Source organism: Eulemur rufifrons, chromosome 29, assembly GCF_041146395.1.
Source record: "Eulemur rufifrons isolate Redbay chromosome 29, OSU_ERuf_1, whole genome shotgun sequence".
Lineage (NCBI taxonomy): Eukaryota > Metazoa > Chordata > Mammalia > Primates > Lemuridae > Eulemur > Eulemur rufifrons.
The window spans coordinates 25,707,278-25,730,447 of NC_091011.1; the positions used below are offsets into that span (position 1 = coordinate 25,707,278).

The 23,170-nt window shown below is 37.8% G+C and overlaps 1 protein-coding gene across 1 annotated transcript in view; it reads left to right on the forward strand.

Annotated features, from left to right (window-relative positions):
- The first annotated feature begins 3,392 nt into the window (after window positions 1-3,392).
- Window positions 3,393-23,170, forward strand: part of HIBADH (3-hydroxyisobutyrate dehydrogenase) — a 114,380-nt gene continuing 94,602 nt past the window's right edge. The window contains exons 1-2 of the mRNA XM_069461563.1: window positions 3,393-3,588; window positions 14,549-14,709. Coding sequence (XP_069317664.1) covers window positions 3,498-3,588; window positions 14,549-14,709 — 252 coding nt within the window. The 5' untranslated portion in view covers window positions 3,393-3,497. The remainder of the gene's footprint in view (window positions 3,589-14,548; window positions 14,710-23,170) is intronic.

Sequence of the window (23,170 nt, forward strand, 5' to 3'; positions counted from 1 at the left end):
CCCTCCTTCCCAGATTCTGATAACAGGAATGTTAGATCTTTTGTTACAGTCATACCACAAGCCCCCAGTCTATTTTCTCTCTGTAGTTTAGAATGGATAATTGCTATTGTTCTATCTTCCAGTTCACTGATTCTTTTCTCCACTCTGTTGAGCTCATTCATTGAGTTTGAAAATTTCATTTCTTCCATTTTGTAGTTCTAAAATTTCCATTTATTTCTCCTTTATATTTTTTGTTTCTTTGCTGATACTTTCTATTTCTTTTCTGAGATTCTTTTTTCATTTATTTCAAGCATAACTTTTTTTTTTTTTTTTTTTTTTTTTTTTTTTTTGAGACAGAGTCTCACTCTGTTGCCCAGGCTAGAGTGAATGCCGTGGCGTCAGCCTAGCTCACAGCAACCTCAAACTCCTGAGCTCAAGCGATCCTCCTGTCTCAGCCTCCCGAGTAGCTGGGACTACAGGCATGCGCCACCATGCCCGGCTAATTTTTTTAATATATATTTTTAGCTGTCCATATCATTTCTTTCTATTTTTAGTAGAGATGGGGTCTCGCTCTTGCTGAGGCTGGTCTCGAACTCCTGAGCTCAAACGATCCGCCCACCTCGGCCTCCCAGAGTGCTAGGATTACAGGCGTGAGCCACCGCACCCGGCCTTTCAAGCATATCTTAATTGAAATATTTTTCTGATGGCTGCTTGCACACTCTTTGCCAGATAATTTTAATTTGTCATATTAGTGTTGGCATCTATTGATTGTCTTTTTTTATTCAGCTTGAGATCTTCCTGGGTTTTTGGTTATGATGACTGATTTTTGATTTAGTGTGGCAGTCTAGGCTTCCCACCTGGCCTTTGCTTTGTGGGGGTGGGGCTGCAGTGTGTGTGTGTGTGTGTGTGTGTGTGTATGTGTCGTTTGTCTACCGTAGAGTAGTTATCTTCTAAATGTTTTCTGTCTTGCTAGGCTTTCCCTTTTTCGTCTTTTGGCTAGAAAGAGCAGCCTTTTATTTGGGCATTTTTTTGTCTATGACTCTTGGCATTTTTGGGTTTCTGGTTTTTGGCTTCTCCAACCCTCAGTTTGGGATATATAAGGCTAAATGAAAACCCAAGGCACTTACCACTGTGTTCCTCTTTGAGTCCTGAAGTCCCTAGCCAGTACAACTTCTTCCCTCCACCATTCAGAGTCTCCTTATGTTTGTTTTACATATAATGTCCAGAGTTTTCAGTTGGACTTAGTGGGAGGAATAGAAAAAAATATATGTACCCTATCTTCCAGAAGCAGAAGTCATGGGCCACTATAAGGCATTGAAAATTTCAAACAAAAATGTGTGGCAAAGATGTAGAAAGGAGTTGCAGTGCCTTTCAAGCAAAGCCATCAGAAAGACAATCAAATAAAAGAAGGTAGTCACAGGCAGTCACTGCCTTTGCCAATACAATAATATTTGCAAGTACCTTCAAATAGTAAGAATTACTAAAAAAAAAAAAAATAATGTTTATGAGAAACTTCTATGAAAATTCCTTAATTTATGAATCAATATAGGGCGTCTAGGAGGAGACATTAGTCTACATGATATAGAGACATGGAGAAATTGTGACATCCCCTGGTCATGGTTGAGCAAAAGGAATAAAATTCTCAATACCATTCCCTTTTCAAAGCTATCACCATCAGTTAAAAAAATTAAAATGAAAAGATCTCATGCTCAGCTTTAATTCTGCCTTTTCCTTTTGAGCCCCTTTCCTTTTTCTTCCCTTCTAGTCCTAGGAGAACGCTGTTGACAGGAGGCAGCCTTTTGTAAAGAAATACTCATTTTCAAGGAAAGAGCCCCATAAACAACCTAGAGAAACAAAAACAGTAGCTTACAATAAAAATGACAAAAGCAATCTGATTGGATATAAAATTTCAAGAGGACTGGGATATAAACTCTCTAAGAGCTGGGGAGATCAATTGATGTGTTGTCCTGTGTTGTAAATAGCTCTGTTATGTAGGTTGACATAGTTGAAAGGCAGACTGCACTTCAGCAGTTAATTATAGAAACCTGTAGGGCCACATTTATTGGTTGCAGGAGATCTATTCCAGCTAAAACCTAACGAAACCAAGAAGAGAGGAACTGGTAGGAAATGCTCCAGAGCCAATTAACAGTCTTATTAGGGATAGGGAACCAAATGCAGGAGATTGTCCAATAGCTGAAATGAGTTTTTCCTCCCTCCCTCCCTCCCTTTCTTCTTTCTTTTTGTTAAACGGTTGGGGTGGAAAGATAGCCAAAGAAGAGAATTATTTTTCTACCAATTACAGATGGTGACCTTGCACTCTATACTGGTTCTTGGAAACACTGCTAGTTTGCCCAGAACCATGACATAACCCATTTAAAAATTATCCAATTCCTTTGCTTTCCCTTTAGCTGCTTCCAACTCTGTGGGTTACTGGGCAGAGGGAAAAAAAAGTTAACGTCAAATCCATTGATTCTGTTACTTAGATTAAAAGGTTGGTGAGTACAACCCTAGGTAAATGAATAAATAAAATGAATTTGGGGGGGTTGGAAAGGAACCCTGCGGTTCCAATTTCCCCTAGGTACTCCTCACTCTCTTTCCTCCTGTACTAGCTTTTTCCAAAGGTTGCAAGTCTTGCTTTGGTGTGCTCACGGCTCCCAACCCTTTGGTGGAGTCAGTGGAGATGGTAAGTCCTGCAATTATCCCCAAGGGGTTCAGAGACTCAAATATGTACACCAAACATCGACAGAAGAACGAATAAATAAGATGTCTGGCTCTCTAACACACATAGACACACAGACACTACTTTTTGGATTTTAGTTTACCTTTAGATTTTGCTTACAAAATGGATTCAGGCTAATTTTCAAAAATTAAAGAAATATGTCCTGGAATAGTGCAATTCCCAGTAATTCTACCCTTCAAAGATAATGTTATCAACTTGTTTTCCTACTAATTTTCAAATTTACTGAGAAACCGTTGAGTTAAATAAAATCAAATGAATTTAAAAGTTATTACACACGTGGTAGATTTCTGTGATTGGTTTTCAAGCCCCGAGTCAGTATTGTCCTTTGGTGCAAGGAGGAAACACGCAGTTACAACCCCACGCAGGGGCGGTTCTAGGAGACACGTGTTCCAAGGAGGCGGTAGTGAGCGACAGCCACCGCCCCCCACACGCCCTCCGCAGTTTGGTAAACAAGGAGATTCCTGCCCGCGGGCTGTAAATGAGGCGACAGCTTGGGGGAGTGGCCAGAGTACCTGACGTAAGCCCCGGATATGGGAGTTCTAATTGGTCGGCTTCCCCGTCCGTAATGGGATTGACGGGACCTGTTCCGCCGGGCCGCGCCTCTCGGAGCTTCGCTCCTCCCCTGGCGGATGGGCGCCCGCCCCCCAATTGGCGAGAGCGCGTGCGCGCGCGGTCCCACGCCGCGGCCGTGCACGCTCGCCTTGCTGCGCACACTCGCAGTCTGTGGGGCAGCCGGGAGGCGGCGGAGGTCATCGCGGGGAGGCGGGGCGGAGGCAGCATGGCAGCCTCCTTACGGCTCCGAGGGGCCGCCTCCGGCCTCCGGTACTGGAGCCGCCGGCTGCAGCCGCCAGCCGCCAGCCTTGCAGCGGGTAAGGACCTCGCGCCTCCTACCCCTTGTCCTTTCTCTGACCGCCGCTTCTCGTGCCCAGACGGCCGAAGGGGTCTTTTCGTGGGAGGCGCTGCGGTTGGATTGGGGCTTAAAAACCATAATTTTGGTTGGTCCTATCGGCCTGGCCTCTTCTGCGGCCGCTACTCACGCCGCTACTTCTCCCCAGTACCTTTTTTCCTCCAGATGAGCAGCTTGTATGTCCTTTTCCGGACCTAGGAAGGGGTGAAGAAGAGCTTGGGGTGAAGGGATATTTGGGTCCGTGGCATGCTTCTTTGGAGTACGGGCTCTGGAGACACTTGGAGGGCGCAGTTCCGGGGGCAACCCCGCACTCAGCCAGACCATCCCTGGGTTTCCAGCGCCCGCAGGGTGCACCCTGGGTGGGCGCACCTTTGGGCAGCAAGGCCTGATTTAAACCAACCACCTTAACCGGGTGGATGGTCTTACACAAGTGGTGTCTATGCAAACCAGGAGATAAGTCGTTCTAGCAAAGTTTGAGTCACCCTTGACCAGCGATGCGGGCTTACTCTTTCTGTAAATGTGCCATCTGAAAATGGCATTTCTGTCAAATTATTAACCAAAACACATCCAGCGTCCTCAAAATTGTGGCCAGAACCTATCCTGCCTTCTCCTTTCATACCATTGTAAATTATGGAAGCTAACCGTGGAAAAGTGAATTAGGATATCTCAGCAGGATCTAGAAAGTAGTCCTTGATTTTTCTTAATTCTTGCACTTTCTACCACACCAGTATTCCTTTTTAATTGAAAATTGGTTGACTTGTTGGGACACTGTGGTAAAAGTTTGAGAGTTTTAACAATACGCAGTTTAGCAAGATTATACTCAGAATTAACAAAAAAAAAAAAGCCTTGGTACAAGTATTTTCTAATCTTTGCTTAAAATAATAGCTCCTTGGGAATTGAATTCTTAACAGCTCCCCATTCTACCTCTCAATAAAACCTATGAATTCTTTTCTAGTTTGAGAAGGGCAGGCTACATGTGGTGCAAGAGAACAGGTGATACAGAATCACAGTAACAAGATACAAACACAGAATCTACCAAACTTGCGTGCAACCACTATTTGAGCTACATATATTGAGCTACAAAAAAACGTCACCCACTTTGGAGATACTTACAAAAAATTGATTAGTTTTCCACAGTTCTAAAGGTAGCACCAGTTTTCACATGAATGCACAGTTCTTTCAGTTTTGATTACCTGAGGAAGACGTATTTGCTGTTTAGTGGTTTTACAAGGTGTTCTAATGATATTTTAATGAACCCTTGATGTACCTTTTAGAGTTAGAGGAAAGTTCTTAAAATTCATGGTGAAAGAGCCTGAGGCCTAAGACTATTGCCTCTTTCAAGTGAAAGGGCCTGCCTCACAATGCTGATTAGACTGCCTTGGCATATGATCTTGTATTTTGGGTTCTTTGGCCCAAAGATGTAAGAATATAGATTTATGATAAATTTTAAATCGTTTTTTTTGTGGTGAAGTGTTTAAAACATTTCAATTGTTTTTACTCTGGAATTGTTTTAAATATTTTTGTTCATTTTAGTTTATAAAAGTAACTAAAACAAGTTACTACTAGTTGGCTGGGTGCGATGGCTCACAGCTGTAATCCTTAGCACTTCGGGAGGCCGAGGCAAGTGGATTGTTTGAGCTCAGGAGTTCGAGACCAGCCTGAGTAAGAGTGAGACCCCCCCATCTCTACTAAAAATAGAAAGAAATTAGCTGGACAACTAAAAATACATAGAAAAAATTAGCCGGGCATGGTGGTGCGTGCCTGTAGTCCCCGCTACTCGGGAGGCTGAGGCAGTAGGATTGCTTAAGCCCAGGAGTTTGAGGTTGCTGTGAGCTAGGCTGACGCCACGGCACTCTAGCCCGGGCAACAGAGTGAGACTCTGTCTCAAAAAAAAAGAAAAGTTACTACTAGTTAACTTTTTTGACATTGTAGTCTTAAAGAATAGAAAACATTTGCATGCCAGTTTGGGGTTTAGAGACATTAAGAAAAAACTATGTTCATATATTAACATAATTTAGTGTTCTGAATTCTGTGGTATTTTTGTCTTCGTAGTATGTTTAAGATGTTTATATCATATTAATGGTAATATTATAAGGCTCTATTCACTCTTTAAAAAATGAGAACTAAAAGTTTCCAGCCAGTAGCACATCTTTTAATATCAGAATATTTAAAACATCAAAAAGGAAATAAATGAGAAATATCAAACTACACATATATTTCTATTTCATCATCCATTTAATAAAAGTAAATTTTGTATTTTATTTTAAAAGGTAATTAAATTTAGTTTCCGACCTCTTTGTATAGAGGGAAAAAAATCTGTGGATGCAGGCCTGCTCCAGTTGTAACTCACCAACTTGTACATGGATAAATAATTGGTGTCAGATCTCATCTTAGTGACCACCTGACCAAAAGTGGAATGGGAAAATTCACCAGCTTACTTTATAGAAATGGGAGTACAATTTTTTAAATTACTGGTCCTTTTTGTATGTATGAAATCTTTCAAAGCAGCATAACTTGTTGCATAAATCAAGTATATAGTGGCATTTTCCCCCTTTATATTAGCTTCTAGAGTTGCACGTGAAGTTGTGAAAAGCTGCATGTGGTCGTGGAACTAAAAGTTGATCTTAAACTTGTGAAATTACATAAGGAGAATATTTTTTTTGTTGTTGTTGAGACAGAGTCTCACTTTGTTGCCCAGGCTAGAGTGAGTGCCGTGGCGTCAGCTTAGCTCACAGCAACCTCAGACTCCTCGGCTTAAGCGATCCTATTGCCTCAGCCTCCCGAGTAGCTGGGACTACAGGCATGCGCCACTATGCCCGGCTAATTTTTTCTATATAGATTTTTAGTTGTCCATATAATGTCTTTCTATTTTTAGTAGAGACGGGGTCTCGCTCTTGCTCAGGCTGGTCTCGAACTCCTGACCTCGAGCGATCCACCCGCCTCGGCCTCCCAGAGTGCTAGGATTACAGGCGTGAGCCACCGCGCCCGGCCTCATAAGGAGAATATTTGTTACTAAAATAACTTGATCCAAACTATAAAGGCCTTCTTTATAGAGAAAGTTATCACCGTTAGTTTAGTAACTCTTAGCAGTAAAGCAAATAGAGTGCTATGATATAATATTATGTGATAAAGTAGGACACGATGTTGAATATACAATATAATCTTATGATATGTGAAAAACTGCATTCAAAAGACTGGAAGGACTATGCAAAATGTTGTGATTATTTCTGAGTATTGATTAACGTTTTCCCTTGTGACTTTATACTTTTTCATACTTTCCAATTTTTTACAATGAACATATGTTACTTGGATTAGAATGAAAAAAACTTTGGAAAATTAAAATAAACTATTACCAATTTTTGCATTTTGAAATATAGAGTAGCCTGATTTTTGGTGGCACTTCAGGTTACCATGATTTGGATAACTTTACCCATGTTGTATTGGAGAGAGATCATAATCTGTAAATTTGCATCCATAAACTTGGAAATGTGCCAGTTTTTCTAGTTTTCTTTATTGGTCAGCCAATATTACCTTTGTACTATGTTGACTGATTTTTCTCCCAGTTTGAGTTTATCTGTGGTGTAACTCTGCTATTTCCACATTCTACTGTTGTAACTTAAAGGACGATGTGTTATTTATATTTGAAAGTTTTTAGGGCAATAATGACTCCATTAATACTCATGGATTTCTGCCTCTTTGGGAGCAAATTCTTCTACATTCATTCAGCACTCCTGCTGCTTCACCTTGACTAAAAGCTGTCTTTCCCCAGATACAGGGCATCCCTTATAGCCATCTATACCTTCTTCTATTTCTTTGCCTCTTTGTTCTAGCTCACTGGGCCAAAAGGGACAGTTGGCATAGGACTTTGCTCTGTGGTGCTACTTCTTGACCATTGTTAGGAAAAGTAGCTAATATTTATTGACTATCGTGTGCCAGGCGCTGGTTAACACTTTACATGCATTATCTCAAGTAATCTTTACAATAACCATCTGAAGTAAGTACTCTAGTTGATAAAACAATGTCTAGAGAAGTTAAGTAACTGTTACTTCAAGGGCATATTTTTAAGAATTGACCTCATCTGGATAGGAACCTAGGTCTGCTCAACTCAGAGATTTTAAACATTATCAGCATCAATAAATAACCTCTTCTCTTTTGACATCCGATCATCTAATTATACCACCCTTTTTCTAACTTTACCACAAGCAAAGATGAAATGAAGAGAACTGAGCATGTCATTGAAAACTTTATCTTCATTGTTATTCATGTTGGCCCATCCAGCGTGAGCCTTATTGTTCTTGACCACCTTAACTTCAACAACACATCAGCACTCTGCTTCAGCTCTTTTAGGATCTCATGACTAGAAATTGCTCTCTTGCCAAGATTTCACAAGCAGAGCTAGTCTTCTGGTTGATAGAACCCTCTCTGTGACTCTTGTTCTACCAACCAACTTGCTGTTTACCCTCATCACACCTGGTCCTTTAACACCCTCTTTCTTCCCCCCACATACATGGATATGCTTTCTTATTCCCTTATTTCATTACATCTCTTACTAGGTCTGTCTGTATCTAGTCTCAAACTTATTTATAATCAGGAATTTTGCTGATGCCTTTGATAGTGTCCTAATATTATTTTTCTCAGCCTCCTGCTCTAATTCTGGGTAACATCCATTGTGTGATCGGTCTGTGCCTTCCCCTTGCCTGCCACTTAAGTAATGATATTGAGAGTCACAGAAGTTTGCTGATTAGCTACAATGCTTTCATTAATCTCTTGTTCATTCCCTATTTTCAGATGTTCCAGAACACTTCCAGATCTTTGATTTAGGGCTGGCAGTCCCTGAACCAGTCGTATGGCAAAGAGATGGCGTTATCATATACTGGTTTAGGCAGTTTGGAACCTGACCCTGGATCTGGGAGGGAAGGGTATTGGAGAGTCAATCTGCAATGTGTAATGATTGCTGCAAATAGTTTACCTTTGCTGGATCCACTCTTTCACCATCATTTCTCTGTAGTTGCTTCAGAACTGGCTTTTATCCCCATATGGCCATTTGTTGAAACCTCTCTAGTTATTGATTCATGTAACACTTAGGAAATACTCACTGTGTGCCAATTCATTATTTCATTTTGTTATAAAAGTTACACAGCAAAAACTCAAAAGATTATAAAATAAAAAGTAAGAAGCTCTTCTTCAGCTCTGACCCTTTAGTCTAACTCTCCAGATAAAACTCCTGTTTCTTATGTATCCATGCAGAAAATAAGAAAAATTAATACATATGTATTCTTCTTTTCTCCTCATACACTGTGTCTTATATATAATGTTCTGCATCTTCCCTTTTTGCACTTAATAACTTATCCTGGAGATTTTTTTCCTATACTTTTAGATAGATCACATTCTTTTAAATATCCTTATAAATATTTCATTGTGTTTATTTACAACGAATTATTAAATGCCCTATTAATGTTTAGTTACGAATAAGTGCTTTATTAATATATAGTTATTTGCAGCTTTCTGCTGTTACAAAGTGTTATAATAAACTGTATCTTTGTGTTGTTCAGAATTTAATATGTAGTGGGGATCAGCAAACTGAGCCCATTGTTGGGCACCTGTTTTTGTAAATGAAATTGTATTAGAACGCAGCCACACCCATTCACTTATATAATGTGTATGGCTACTTTCAAACTAGAATAGATGAGTGGAATAGTTGTGACAGAGGCCTTATGGCTCACAAAGCTGAAAATAATTTACCATGTGACCCTTTAAGGCAAAGTTTGCTGGCTTTTCATGTACAGTATAAATTCCTAGAAATGGAATTGCTGGTTAAAGAGTATTCATATTTTAAATTTACATTTTAAATTAAAATTCAAATATAGAGTTTTTTTTTCAAATTACCATCCAAAAGGTTGACCTAATATATAATTCTGCAGTGTATGAGAGTACTTGTTTTTATTGGTCCTTTCTTGCCAATAGTAGTTTTTATCAAAGAAACGAAAAGACTAGTTCATCTGATAGGTCAAAAATGGTATCACATTGCTTTGTTTTGCATTTCTCTAATTTTGACAAGTTGAGTGTATTTTCAAAGTTTTTTGGAGTCATTTACATATTTTCTGTTAGTTATCATTTTGTGATTTTTTGCTTACTTTAAAAAACTGTGTTATTCATATTTCTTCCAGATTTTAAAGTTATTTGCATATAAAGTAAAGCAGCACTATTTCTGTCATATGTTGGAAGTGTTTTTCTTAGTTATTTGTATTTTGTTTGTGATACTATTCCATCTAGATATGCTAAGTTTTCTCCTCTGTTTTATTATGAAAAAATTCAAGCAGAAAGTATTGAAAGAAAAATACAATGAGCATTCATGTACTCTTTGCTTAGAGTCAATAGTTATTAACATTTTGCTGCATTTACTTTTTTCTTTCCACATATGTACATATCCCGTGTGCATCATTTGCAAGTAAATTGCTGACATCATGACACTTCATTCCTAATGCTTTTGCATGAATCTCCTAAGAAAAAGGATGTTCTTCTCCATAACCAAACTATGACTGTCCCACCTAAGATAATTAGCAATAATTCCATGGTATTATCTAATATACAGTTCATATTCAGAATTGCATAATTTTTTTTAAGAATTTCTTTTATAACTTTTTTCAAATCAGAATGGACTTCACACTTTACATTTGGTTGATATATTACTTTAGTATTTTTTAGTTGAGAACTGTGTTCTCTTTGTTTCTGTAAACATGTTGACTTTTTAAAAACAACTGTATTGTAATGTAGTGACATACAATAAATTGTACATATTTAAAGTATACAGTTTGATAAGTTTTGATATATGTAAACTGATGAAAGCGTCATCACACTCAAGATAGTGAACATACCCCTCACCACCCGCTGTGAAATTCTTCATGACTCCTTAATATACAAATATTTCTATTTGTATATTTTCACTGGGTATAGATTTCTAGTTTCACAGTTGTTTTTTCTTTCAGTATTTTAAAGATGTTGCTCCACTGTCTTCTCACTTACATTGTTTCTGATGAGAAATCTGCCTTATCTTTGTTCGTTTGTACATAATGTGCCTCTTTTTCGCTGGCTGCTTTTGTATGTTTTAATTATTATGTGTCTTGGCGTAGTTTTCTTTATGTTTCTTGTGTTGGAGTTCATTGAGCTGCTTGGTTATGTGGGGTTTATAGTTTTCATCAAAGTTGGAAAATTTTTGGCTATTAGTTCTTCACATATTTTTCTGCCCCACTTCTCTCCTGTCATTTGAGGACTCCAATTTGGCTGTTTGAAGCTGTTTCAGATATTTAATGCTCTTTTCATTTTTTAGATTATTTTTTTCTCTGTTTTGGGTAATTTATATTGCTTTATCTTCAAGGTTATTAATCTTTTCTTATACAATGTCTATTCTTCTGTTAATCTTCCAGTGTAATTTTCATCTCACATTGTAGATTTCATCTTAAGAAATTAAATTTGGATTTTTAAAAATACCTTCCATATATCTACTTTTGGAACATATGGACTATAAAACGTTATAATACTTTTTAATGTTCTTGTCTCTTAATTGTAATATCTGTGTCAGTTCAGGACTGATTTCATCTTTTTGACTTCTAAATGTACACATTCGCTTGGGCTTCAAAGAGGTTCAACCCTTGGGCTTCGACCTCTTTTATTCTGTGGTAATTTTATCTACTTTCACAATTTTAACTCCTTGAAACAGATGGTTACCAAATTTCTCTGTTTTTTTCATCGTATCCTGAAACTTTGGGCATAATATTTCAAACAGTCTGTTGGACATCTTTCAGCTCATTGACAGCTCATAGTTACCCTATTTAAACCTGTGTCAGCTCTCCTTGATTTCTCCATATGGGTTATTAATATCACTATTCCCTTGCTGTCATTTTTGATCTTTCCCTTATTTTAGCCCATAATCCAATCTATTGTTATATCCTATTATTTCTGTCTTTGGAATGTTTTTCATAGCTGCCTTTTCCCATGGCTACCACCCTTTATTATCTCTGACCTTGTTATGGACTGAATGGTTGAGTTCCCCTAAAATTCATAGGTTAAAATACTAACCCCCAATATGATCATATTAAGTGGGACCTCTGGGAGGGAATTAGGTCATAAGTGTAGAGCCCTCATGGTGGGATTAGTGCCCTCCTAGAGACATGAGAGCTTGTCCTCTCTGCTTTCTGCCATGTGGGGATACAGTGAGAAAATGGCCATGTGTAAACTAGGAAGTGGATCCTCACTAGACACCAGATCTGCTGGCACCTTTGTCTTGGACTTTCAGGCCTCTAGGACTGTGAGAAATAAATGTTTGTTGTCTAAGCCACCCAGTCTATGGAATAGTTGTTATAGCAGCTGGAACTGACTAAGACAGCTCTAGAATATTACTATCATTTTTACACTGGTCTTCTTGCCTCCAGGCTCTTCTTCCAGTTCATGCATTGTATACTGCTGCCTCATTTCTATTGCTAAAGCATAAGTCTGATCTGTCATTTCTCCTGCCCAACCCTTCAATAACTACCTCTTGCCTACAAAGTACAAATTGTTTAGCATGCTTCCCAGCCTTTTATACTATGGTCACATTATTTCTTTCAGTCTTCATCTCTAGCTCTTTGTTACATCTTCTAAGAAGAATGAAGCAGTGTCATAGGGTGGTTATAAGTGGAGAATCTAGAGTCAGACTGGCTGGATTTGAATCTTAGCATGACAACTTAATTAAGTCTTGGGCATTTTTAAACTTGCTAAGCATCAGGGTTCTCAGCTGAAAGATGGGCTTAATAATAGTGTATGGTAACAGTGCAATTTATAAAGTTCTTAGTACAATGTCTGGTGTGTAGTAAAATTGAAATAAGTATTAACCATTGGTATTGTTACTCATTTCTTCTTGGCTCTCCTAGTTTCTTGCATATATTCATGTTCCATTTTCTATATGGAGTTCCCTTCCTTCCTACCCTCCTATTCATTTGAAATCCTATCCTTCTTAGAATGCCTAGGTCAAAGGCCACCTTCTTCAAGTTCTCTCCTTTTGTATCAGCATTGTTTTTTTACTTTATCCTTAACTGTCTTTTTTTAGTGTTTGTGTACGTAGTTTATCCTCTTGGTTTTGAAGCTTGTTGAAAGCAAAGATTATGTCTCATTTGTGTCTTCCATGCTATCTGGCACAGTACATATGATAGTTGCTTAATATTTGTTGAATTTATTAATGAACTGTAGTTCTACCTTGCCATACTTCAGTGTCTGACCTAGAGTGAATTGCCTGTTAACTGCCTTTAAGTTACAGTCTTCCTAGTTTCTGATGCTTTTGGATTGTTAAATTATGCCTTTCCAACCTTAACACAGTAGTCTGGCACAATAGTGCTACGTTTTCTCTCTAGTTATTACTGTTAGTGTGCTTATGAGCATTAATTAGAGTTCTCTGACAAAATATACCTCTCATTCTGTGTAAAATATCAAAATAAAGTTTCAGTTAGGTGTCATCTTTCTGTCATCAAACCCCTTGTGGGCTGGAAAGACAAAGGATTCCTGTTATACCTAGTGTATTAAACTTAGCACCTGTGAAGTGATATTGCACAAGAATACACCCACATTTAATGGAAGTGTTAGAGTCAATCATCATGTTAAAAGGAATGAAATATTCTTCTAACCCAAGGAGACCTCTGTTTCTTAAGCTTTAGGACTTCAGATAATTTGCTTTTAAGAAATCTCATTACATTCAGATTAAGTTCAAGGAAGAACAGATTAAGTTCAGTTGAGGTTGACTGTGATTAGTTGTTGCTCCATGCAGTTTTAAAACTGGAGTTCTTGAAAGAAAAAGGAAAAATAAATTCAGGAAATGAAAGGGCAAATAGAGTTATTTCTCTTTTTTCCTTTAATTAGACTGTGAGCTTTTTGAGGGTAAGGACCATGTCTTGTTGTGTCTGTCTCTGAGCTCTGTCATGGTACTTCAGGCAGTGAATATATGTTGAGTGGAGTTCTCAATCTAGAAACCAAGAAATTGCATCTAATGTTATTTCCGTGGTAATGTGAAGCCCCTCCCCCCCTTTTTTGTAATCTGACCCCTTCACTTTCTAAAGCATTACTTTGAATTGTGTGCCCCGATGTAATTTCGAAAAGCCTTTTATGAAAAAATAAATAAACAAAACTTGTGTATAATTTTTAAGTACTTTAAAAAAATTTTTTGGAAATGAAAGTTCCTCTTGAAAAGTGCAGAGTTGTTAGACCCATGTCCCGATACTGTAACCCTTGTCATTTAAAGCCTCTGAAAATGTCCCTCTTCCTGCTCCCAGGACCATTTTTATAAACTGGTGACTTTTGATTGAAATACATTTTCTTGGGTTTAACATTTTATTAAGATTTTTAAATACCACTAGAAGATGGTTTCTATAAATAAGGGAGTAATAAGGTAAAAAGCTTTTCCATTCTTGGACCCAGTCCAAGATGTCCAAGATATGGGTTTTACTGAGTACTTTCATTCTTGCTTTTCTTTTTTCCCTTGGACATGTAGCTCAAACATCTATCTGTATAGATGTACATCAGTCTTTTATACACATTATTAAAGGAGATATTATAGATATGCGGAGTCTAGTATACTTCACATAATAGGGTAAGTACATAGGAGGTGTTTTGTAAATGACAACATTATTGAGTTTATTATTAAAAATGGTAAAGGAATGTTATAAAGGTAGAAAACAGGAAGGATTACTTAAAATATTATGAATGTTTCTTGGAGAACTAAATAAGTAGAAATTAGTCTGCCTGGACATCGTTGATATCTTTAAATGTGATTAGGTCATTAGTTTAAAACTAGCCTTTTAAAAGTTTCCTTTATAGAAATCAACTAAAAACAATTGACTTACTAATATTAAATGAATGTTGATAAAAAATATTATCTAAAAGTAATGTATTGAAATCAGTGTGTTCTAGGTCAATGGCTTCTAAGACTCCAGTTGGATTTATTGGACTGGGCAACATGGGAAATCCGATGGCAAAAAATCTCATGAAACATGGCTATCCGCTTATTGTTTATGATGTGTTCCCTGATGCATGCAAAGAGTTTCAAGATGCGGGTGAACAGGTAAGACCTTTTCTTTAGATTTGTTTTAGATTTTGATGATTAAAAATGAATGCATATTCAAATAAGTGACAGCTTCTTAGAAGTATACCCAATGGAGTTGCAAACCTAATTCATTATAAGTTATATATGCATACACATACACACTACATATATGTGTGTATATGTGTATCGTGTGTATAAATATATATTTTTAACATTCATGCAAAATCCAGATGTGTGACAAAGGAGAGTTCTCATCAGACACTCGGGGGGATCTATTCTTTGGCAGGTGACTTGGAGCATTTTCCAAGTTTGATCAGAGGGCCTTGCTTTGGCTCTATGTCAGTTTTTCAGAATAGTAACTTTACAGATTTTGCTATTTACGCAGTTAGTTTGGTGGAAATGGACTCTGGTGTTATTAAAAGGCAAAATTGTCTTAGAACAAAGGTAGGCTTAAAGATGTAAAGCTTACTTTGAGTCCCAGCTCGGATACTTACATACTGTCTTCCTGGGGGCAAGTTACTTCACTTCAGCTGGTTTCTCTGTAAAATGTGAATGATGACAACTTAAATCATTAGATTGTGAAGCTCAAATGAGAGGATATATGTGAACATACTTTGTAAATATTATATGGAAGCACTCTGTGAATAAATATTAGTTGTAGGCCATAAATCAGGAGCTACCATAAAAAACATTGCTGTAACCAAGAGTTGAGTTATGATGGATCTCTAGTGTTTTGCTTTTAGGCTACCATTCATGTTTCACGAATTTTGGAACTGGAGTTTATTATGTTGTATGATAACATTTGCTGGTTAAGTCTTGTATTGTTTGGATTTGTTAAATTATATTATTAACTCAGATGACAGGAGACTATGTATTAATATCTGAATGTAGCATTTTGTTTTTTCTAGATATGAAGGAAATTCTTCTATAAGTTTGAGAGTGGTAACTGAAGGTAGAATGTGATCCCAGAACTGAGAGAATACTAAAAAAATTCCTTAGAAATATATTATAGAAAATAGTGAGAGAAGAAATAAAACTTAACAGTCACCTTCTGGATAATAGACTTGAAAGTAAATACTGAGAAATGCAATGCCTAGGTAAAGAACAGGTTTAGGTAATTTAGAGGCCATTTGCAGAACTGGATAGTCACATCTTCCTTTCCGTGGTTTGTGTGTGATACGGAAATGGCAGCAGTGTTGTGCAAGGATGTAAGTGTGATCTTGGGACCTTTCAGGATAGTATTGTGGCTGCTTGTGCCCGAATACTGAATACTGACACTGTGTTCCCACTATAGGAGGCTTACAGTTGACCTTAAGTGTTAATAATTTAGGGACTTAGCCTTATTGGCAAGATTTAACCGATCAGTTCTTTAGGTAGAGAATCTGGGAAGGGTGGCCTTTTGCCATCTTCAGTCAGAGTTGGTAAGCAGTTCAGGTTGATATTCAGTCTGTAATGAATCAATTAGTAGTTATTCTGAGGAGATAGATATTACTCTTTTATTTTTTATTTAATTTATTTGTTTATTTTTGAGACGGAGTCTCACTCTGTTGCCCGGGCTAGAGTGCCACGGCGTCAGCCTAGTTCACGGCAACTTCGAACTCCTGGGCTCAAGCAATCCTCTTGCCTCAGCCTCCCAACTAGCTGAGACTACAGGCATGCGCCACCATGCCTGGCTGATTTTTTCTATTTTTATTAGAGATGGGGTCTCCGCTCTTGCTCAGGCTGGTCTTGAACTCCTGACCTCAAGCAGTCCTCCTGGCTCTCCCTCCTAGAGTGCTAGGATTACAGGTGTGAGCCATCTATTTGGTGTTGTCACTTTACAATGGGTTATATATTTGTTAGTAAGAGTAACAGTGGTACTCAGTCTCTGAAAAGAGGAAATATCTTCAATTAAATACAGAGTTTAGCCAAAGAAGGAGGTAGGAATTGAATGGATACTTACCCTAGATTGGCAAAACAGAAACTTAGGGTCTTTTAAATTCTTACCAATGCCATTACTTTCCCCTGTATGCCTGTAGCACTTACAGCTCGCCTGTGGAACAACTGAAATGATCATCACTGCCTTATGACTTTCTTCTGCTTCTTCTAAGAGTTCCAGAGCTTTCTGATACTCTGTCTGAATTACCTTGTACTCTGAAGTTATCCCTCTTGCCTCCATTCCCCAACAAAATCCTTGTTTCTTTAGTGTTGCTAATTTTAGGTAAGTGTGAAGGAAGAGAAAAAGAAGCTAATGCAGTATTAAGTGAGCACCTACTATGTGTCAGGACTTTTGGTAAATATTTTGTATATATTATCTAATTTTATCTTTGCAACAGAAGTATTATCAGGAAACTGATGCTTGGAGGAGTTATAAATAATATCCCCAAGGTTATACAGTGGTTCTCCTTATCTCTGGTTTGCTTTCTGAGATTTCCATTACCTGTGGTCAACCATAGTCCAAAACTATTAAATGGAAAATTCCAGAAATAAACAATTTATAAGTTTTAAATTGTATGCCATTGTGAGTAGCGTGACGAAATTTCATGCTATCCTACTCTGCCCTGCCCGGGATGTGAATCCTCCCTTTGTCCAGCTTCTCTCTGCTGTAAACACTACCTGCCTATCAGTCACTTCATAGCCATCTTGATTATCAGATTAACTGTCATGGTATCGTAGTCCTTGTTTTCAAGTAACCTTTATTTTACTTCATAATGGTCTCGAAGTGCAAGAGGAGTAATGCTGGCATATTGTTATAATTGTTTTATTTTATTGTTAATCTCTTACTGAGCCTAATTTATAAACTAAACTTTATCATAGGTATGTATATGTTGGAAAAACATAGTGTACATAGAGTTTGGTACTATTGACGGTTCCAGGCATCCAGTGGGGGTTTTGGAGTATATCCCCTGGGAATAAGGGGGGGAGGACTACTGTACAGTGAGTGAGTAACAAGAATCAGCATCTGAGCAAAGGTCTGCCCTTGACTTCGGGGCTCTGGTTCTTTTAATTATGTGATGCATGGTTACTGATTAATGAAATTAATGTGATATGTTTTTGAATGTGTGTATGGTATCTTCCTTGATGATTCTCAAATGTAGCTACCTGTTATCTGTTTATAAACTAGACCAGTAGAAAATAAATTGCTTAGATTTTTTGGATCGGTAATGTCAAGCCACTGATCATATGTTCCCTCCCACCCCTTCTCTCTTTAGTGTGTGGTTCTGTACTCAGGGAGTTTGCTATAATTAAGTAATAATTATTATAATGGGTTGTTTTGTTAGTGGCCCTCAGAAAGATGTCCTATAAAACTCTTAGGCAAAAACACAGGTAAAACTCTTCATGACTTTGGATTTGGCAAAGATCTCTCAGATATGATGCCAAGAGCACAAGCAACAAAATTAAAAACAGGTAAATTGGACTTCATCAAAATTAAAAACTTTTGTGCTCAAAAGAACAACATCAAGAAAGTGAAAAAGCAATTCACAGAATGGGATAAAATGTTTCCAAATCAGTTATCTGATATAAAGAATGTGTATCTAGACTATACGAAGATGTCTTACAACTCAAACATAAGACAACTCAATTAGATGGGCAAAGGATCTGAATAGACATTTCTCCAAGGAAGATATACAAATGGCCAGTAAACACATGAAAAGGTGCCCAACATCATCAGGCATCAGAGAAATGCAATCAAAACCATGAGATACACCGTATAAGATAAAAAGTTGCATAATAAATGTTGGTGAGGATATGGAGAAATTGAAGCCCTCATACACTGCTGGTGGAAATGTAAAATGGTGCAGCCACTCCTCAAACAATTAAACATTAGAATTACAATATGATCCAGCAATTCTACTCCTGGGTATATACTTTAGAGAAGGAAAAACAAGTATCCACACAGAAACTTGTATATAGCAACATTATTCATAATAGTCAAAGTGTGGAAATAACCCAAATCAGCAGATGAGTGGATAAACAAAATGTGTTATGTCCATACAACAGAATATTATTCGGTAATATAAAAAGGAGCGAAGTACTGATACTTGCTACAACATGGATGAACTTTGAAAGCATGCTAAATGAAAGAAGCCAGTTACGAAAGACCAAATACTATACAGTTCCATTCATATGGCAGTCTAGAATAAGGAAATCTATATAGAGACAGAAAGTAGATTAGTGGTTGCTTAGTGCTGGGGTTTCTTCTTGAAAAGTTTCTAAAATTGACTGTCATGATGGTTGCATATATCTGGTAAGATACTGAAAGTCATAAAATTATACACTTTAAATGGGCAAATTATATAGTATGTGAATAATATGTCAATAAAGCCATTAAAAGAAAGGTGTATCCAAAGTTCTAACCCCTAGTACCTGTCAGTGTGACCTTTTTGGAAACAGGGTCTTTGAAGATGTAAGTAAGTTAATCTTGAGATGAGATCATCCTGTATTTAGGGTGGGCCCTAAATTCAGTGACAAAGTGTCCGTACAAGAAACAGAAAAGGAGAAGACGCAGAGACAGAGAGGGCAAGGCCCTGTGAAGAAGGAGGCAGACATTAGAGTTATGCTGCTGTAAGCCAAGGAACGTCAGCAGCCACCGGAAGCTGCAAGAAGCAAAGAAGGATCCCTCCCTGCGCCTTTGGTGATGCCCCCGCCAATGCCTTGATTTCAGACTTGTGGCCTCCTGAGCTGTGAGAGAATAAATTTCTTTTATTTTAAGGCATCGTGCTTACGTTATTTGTTGTGGTAGCCGTGGGAAACTAATACAGCAAGAATTGGGAATCTACAAAAGACATGGGTTTGGAATCTGCCCTCACCACTTAGTATTTGTGCAATATTGGGCAAATTTTTTAGTGTCTCTACACCTGTTTCCTCATGTGTGAAATAAGGATGATAATCGTACCATTTTCTTAGAGTTATGAGGGTTAAATGAGTTAACATGTGCGAAGAGCTTAAAATGGTGTTTGGCACATAGTCGGTACTGTATGTCAGTGTTAGCTGTAAATTAGTTTCTGTATGCCTTAGTTTCACCTCTGCCTACATACCTGTTATTTCTCTCTCATGCTCTCCATTCAAATGGCAATGTCAGGGTCTCTCCACCATCTTTGTGAAGAAAAGTTACTTTTTATTGCTCTGATCACCATGGGTTAAGGTTACTGCCTAGCCCTTAGCAAAATGGGCTAGGACCTTCATTAAGTCACTGATTGAACAGATTTTTCTTGAGTACTTTCTTTGTGCCAGGCACTGGAGATATAACTCAGAACAAAATAGTCACAGTCCTTGCCTTTGGGGACAGATAGGAGGTGTTAGATTATCAAATCACACAAATATGTGATTTGAAATTGTGATAATTGAAAGAAAAAGTAAAACGTTGCATTAGTTTTTAATAAAATATGCATTACATTAGCTGAGAGGGCAGTTAGAGGAGTTCTCTCTAAAGACTAGACATTTAGATATAATAGATATCGGAAGAGTAAGTAGGATTTCTCCAGATTAAGAATGAGGACAAAAGAACAGTTTCCTCAAAAAGTGAAGCCTCATCTTCGATATTTCCCAAAGATTTTTTTTTTTCTTCAAACATGGTATCGCTCTGTTGCCCAGGGTAGAGTGCAGTGGCATTATCATAGTTCACTGCAACCTCCAATTCCTAGGCTCAAGCAATTCTCCTGCCTCAGCGTTCCGAGTAGCTGGGATTATAGGTGTGCGTCACCATGCCCAGCTAATTTTTAAATCTTTTTTAGAGGCAGGGTCTCACACTTGCCTAGGCTTGTCTTGAATTCCTGGCTCAAGTGATCCTCCTGCCTTGGCCTCCCAAAGTGCTGGGATTACAGGCGTGAGCCACTGCGCCCAGCCCATTTGCTGAAGATTTTTACTTTGGGTCAATAGATATAGATATCTACCATATGTCTAGCAGTCTACCTAGTGCTGTTGGAGAATAAAACAGGTTGAGTTGGATGTGACAAGGTGTTGGATGTGTCTCAGGTGGCAAGACCAACTAATATTACAGGGAAATTTCTATTAAAATTGTAATTTGACTATAATAAAGTGCTAAAGCAGTTTTCAAGGAGGAAAAAATAAATGACTCTTAAGAGTCATCTTGTTTCTGATAGAGAACTGCGGGAATATTGTGTATGGTCTTTGCTCGCCCATAGACAGAAATAATGTAGTCTGAAAGGAAAGTCATGAAGAAGACAAAGTCTCTGAGATTCCTGGGTAGAAATTTGAGGGTTCCAGGACACAGACTCAATTACTGGTTTTTCCTGTTTTCCTCTCACTTGTGATGTGTAAGTGGGTATAAAGAAGGAAAGAAGATGGGCTCTGAGTAGATGCTTCTCCCATATTAGTGAACAGTGAAGACTTGCCTTAGTTTCTTGTGTGCACCTGCCACCCCTACCCAGCACACAGTGGGAAAAATTCCATGTGTCCTTCACACTGAGGCAGGAAGCCCGGAAGTCAGAATCTTCCTTGCCTCATCCCATCTTTGACACATCTCTGGTTCTCTTAAGCATCTTTGCTCTAGAGGGTCCTCTTGAGTATTGATTTTAACAGCAATGGAGGGTAGGAAAATGTGAAACTTAGATGAATGAAGTTAGAAGGATAAAGAGTGAAAAAGCTCTGGGCCTGAGAGGTGGTACTCTGTCATCATAAAATGAAAACATTTGTTGGTAAATGATTTATGTTGGCAGCTTAGAAAATGTTTTGAACAGTGGCAGTGTCATTGGAACAAGTGATTCAAAAGGTAATATTAATTTGGGTAAATAGGTTCTGATACATTAAAATGCAATATTTTTCATAGTTATATTTACTTTTATAAATGTTGGATAAAAGGAAAAAATGAGTTTCATTCTACTACTATAAGGCAAAGACATGACTTGGGATGAAATGAAAAAATATATGTGAAACTCTGAAACTTCTTGCCACAATAGTGCCCTGAAGAGACTAAGGGTTAAAAAAATCAGGGTATATTTGAGTAGACTCATACATTTTAAGGACCCATGTTCACTTCCTCCCCCCGTGTTACTATATCAAGTGAAGCTGATGAGGTGAGCGCCAAAGAAAACAGAAGTTTTTTTCTTCCCGAAAGATTGCAGAAAGACTGGCTAGATGATTTCTAAACTGTGCTTTTTGTGAGAGATTTGCAGGGAGAAAAATACCAAAATAGACGTATCTAGTTCAGGAAACAATCAGGTGGTTCAAAAAGATCCTCAGATGTCTCCTTGAAGAAGTACTTTTCTTTTTTTAAAAGCAAAAACTGGGAATTTACTGTTTCCTGTGATAGAAGAGTTAGGGAGTGGTCTGACTGCCTCTCGGCTCTGCTTTCCTCAGGCAGGCTCCTCCCTCCTCTCCAGGTACAAGATGCCACCTGCAGCTCCAGGGGAAGAAGCGCTTTAGAATGTTATCACCCAGAGGGTTTTCTTCAAGCTCTAAGCAGTAGTAGAACTACAGTCATATGCTGTTTAAGGACATTTTGGTTATGGACTGCATATACCACAGTGGTCCCATAAGATCATAATATCATGTTTTACTGTACCTTTTTTGTGTTTAGATACATAAATACCATTGTGTTATAATTGCCTACAGTATTCAGTACAGTAATACGCTCTACAGGTTTGTAGCCTAGGAGTGATAGGCTATACGGTGTAGCCGAGGTGTAGAGTAGGAGGGTATGTGTAAGTACACTCTGATTTTCGCACAACAAAATTGCCTGACAACACCTTTCTCAGAACGTATTCCTGTCGTTGAGTGACACATGACTGCACATGGGTTATTAGGGAAATAAAAATTTTCACATGTTTACTATGTTTTACATGAGTGTGTTTAATCAGCTGATTTATACCTTTAAATGTTAACCTATTCTGATAGGGCATGTATAATTGATTAAATTTGTGATTTGTGGTCATTTCCATAAAAAAATATTTTTTGAAGGTATGGGTCAATTTATTGAACATTTGATAAGTCTCATCACTCTAGAATTCCATATCCTTCAATTCTAGGAATTTTTCTGAAATTATTTCTTTGATGATATTTTCTCTTTGATTTTCTGTATTCCCTTATTTAAAAAAAAATTTTTTTTCAATTATTATGAGTACATAATAGTTGTATATCTTTATAGGGTACATGTGTTGTTTTTGATGCAAGCATACAATGTGAATTAATCAAATCAGGGTAGTAAGGTTATTCAGCACCTTAGACATTTAACATTTTGAACATTCCAGTTCTACTGTCTTAGTTATTTTAAAGTCTACCCTAACTTATTGTTGATTATAGTCACTTTGTTATGCTAGCAAATATTGTTCATTCTATTTAACTATACTTTTGCACCCATTAACCATGCCTTCTTTATTTGCCCCTCCCCGCTACCCTTCCAAGCCTCTGGTAGCCATCATTCTATTCTATCTCCATGAGATCAGTTGTTTTGAATATTTAGCTCCCACATATGAGTGAGAACATGTGAGATTTATCTTTCTGTGCTTGGCTTATTTCACTTAACATAGTGTTCTCTAGG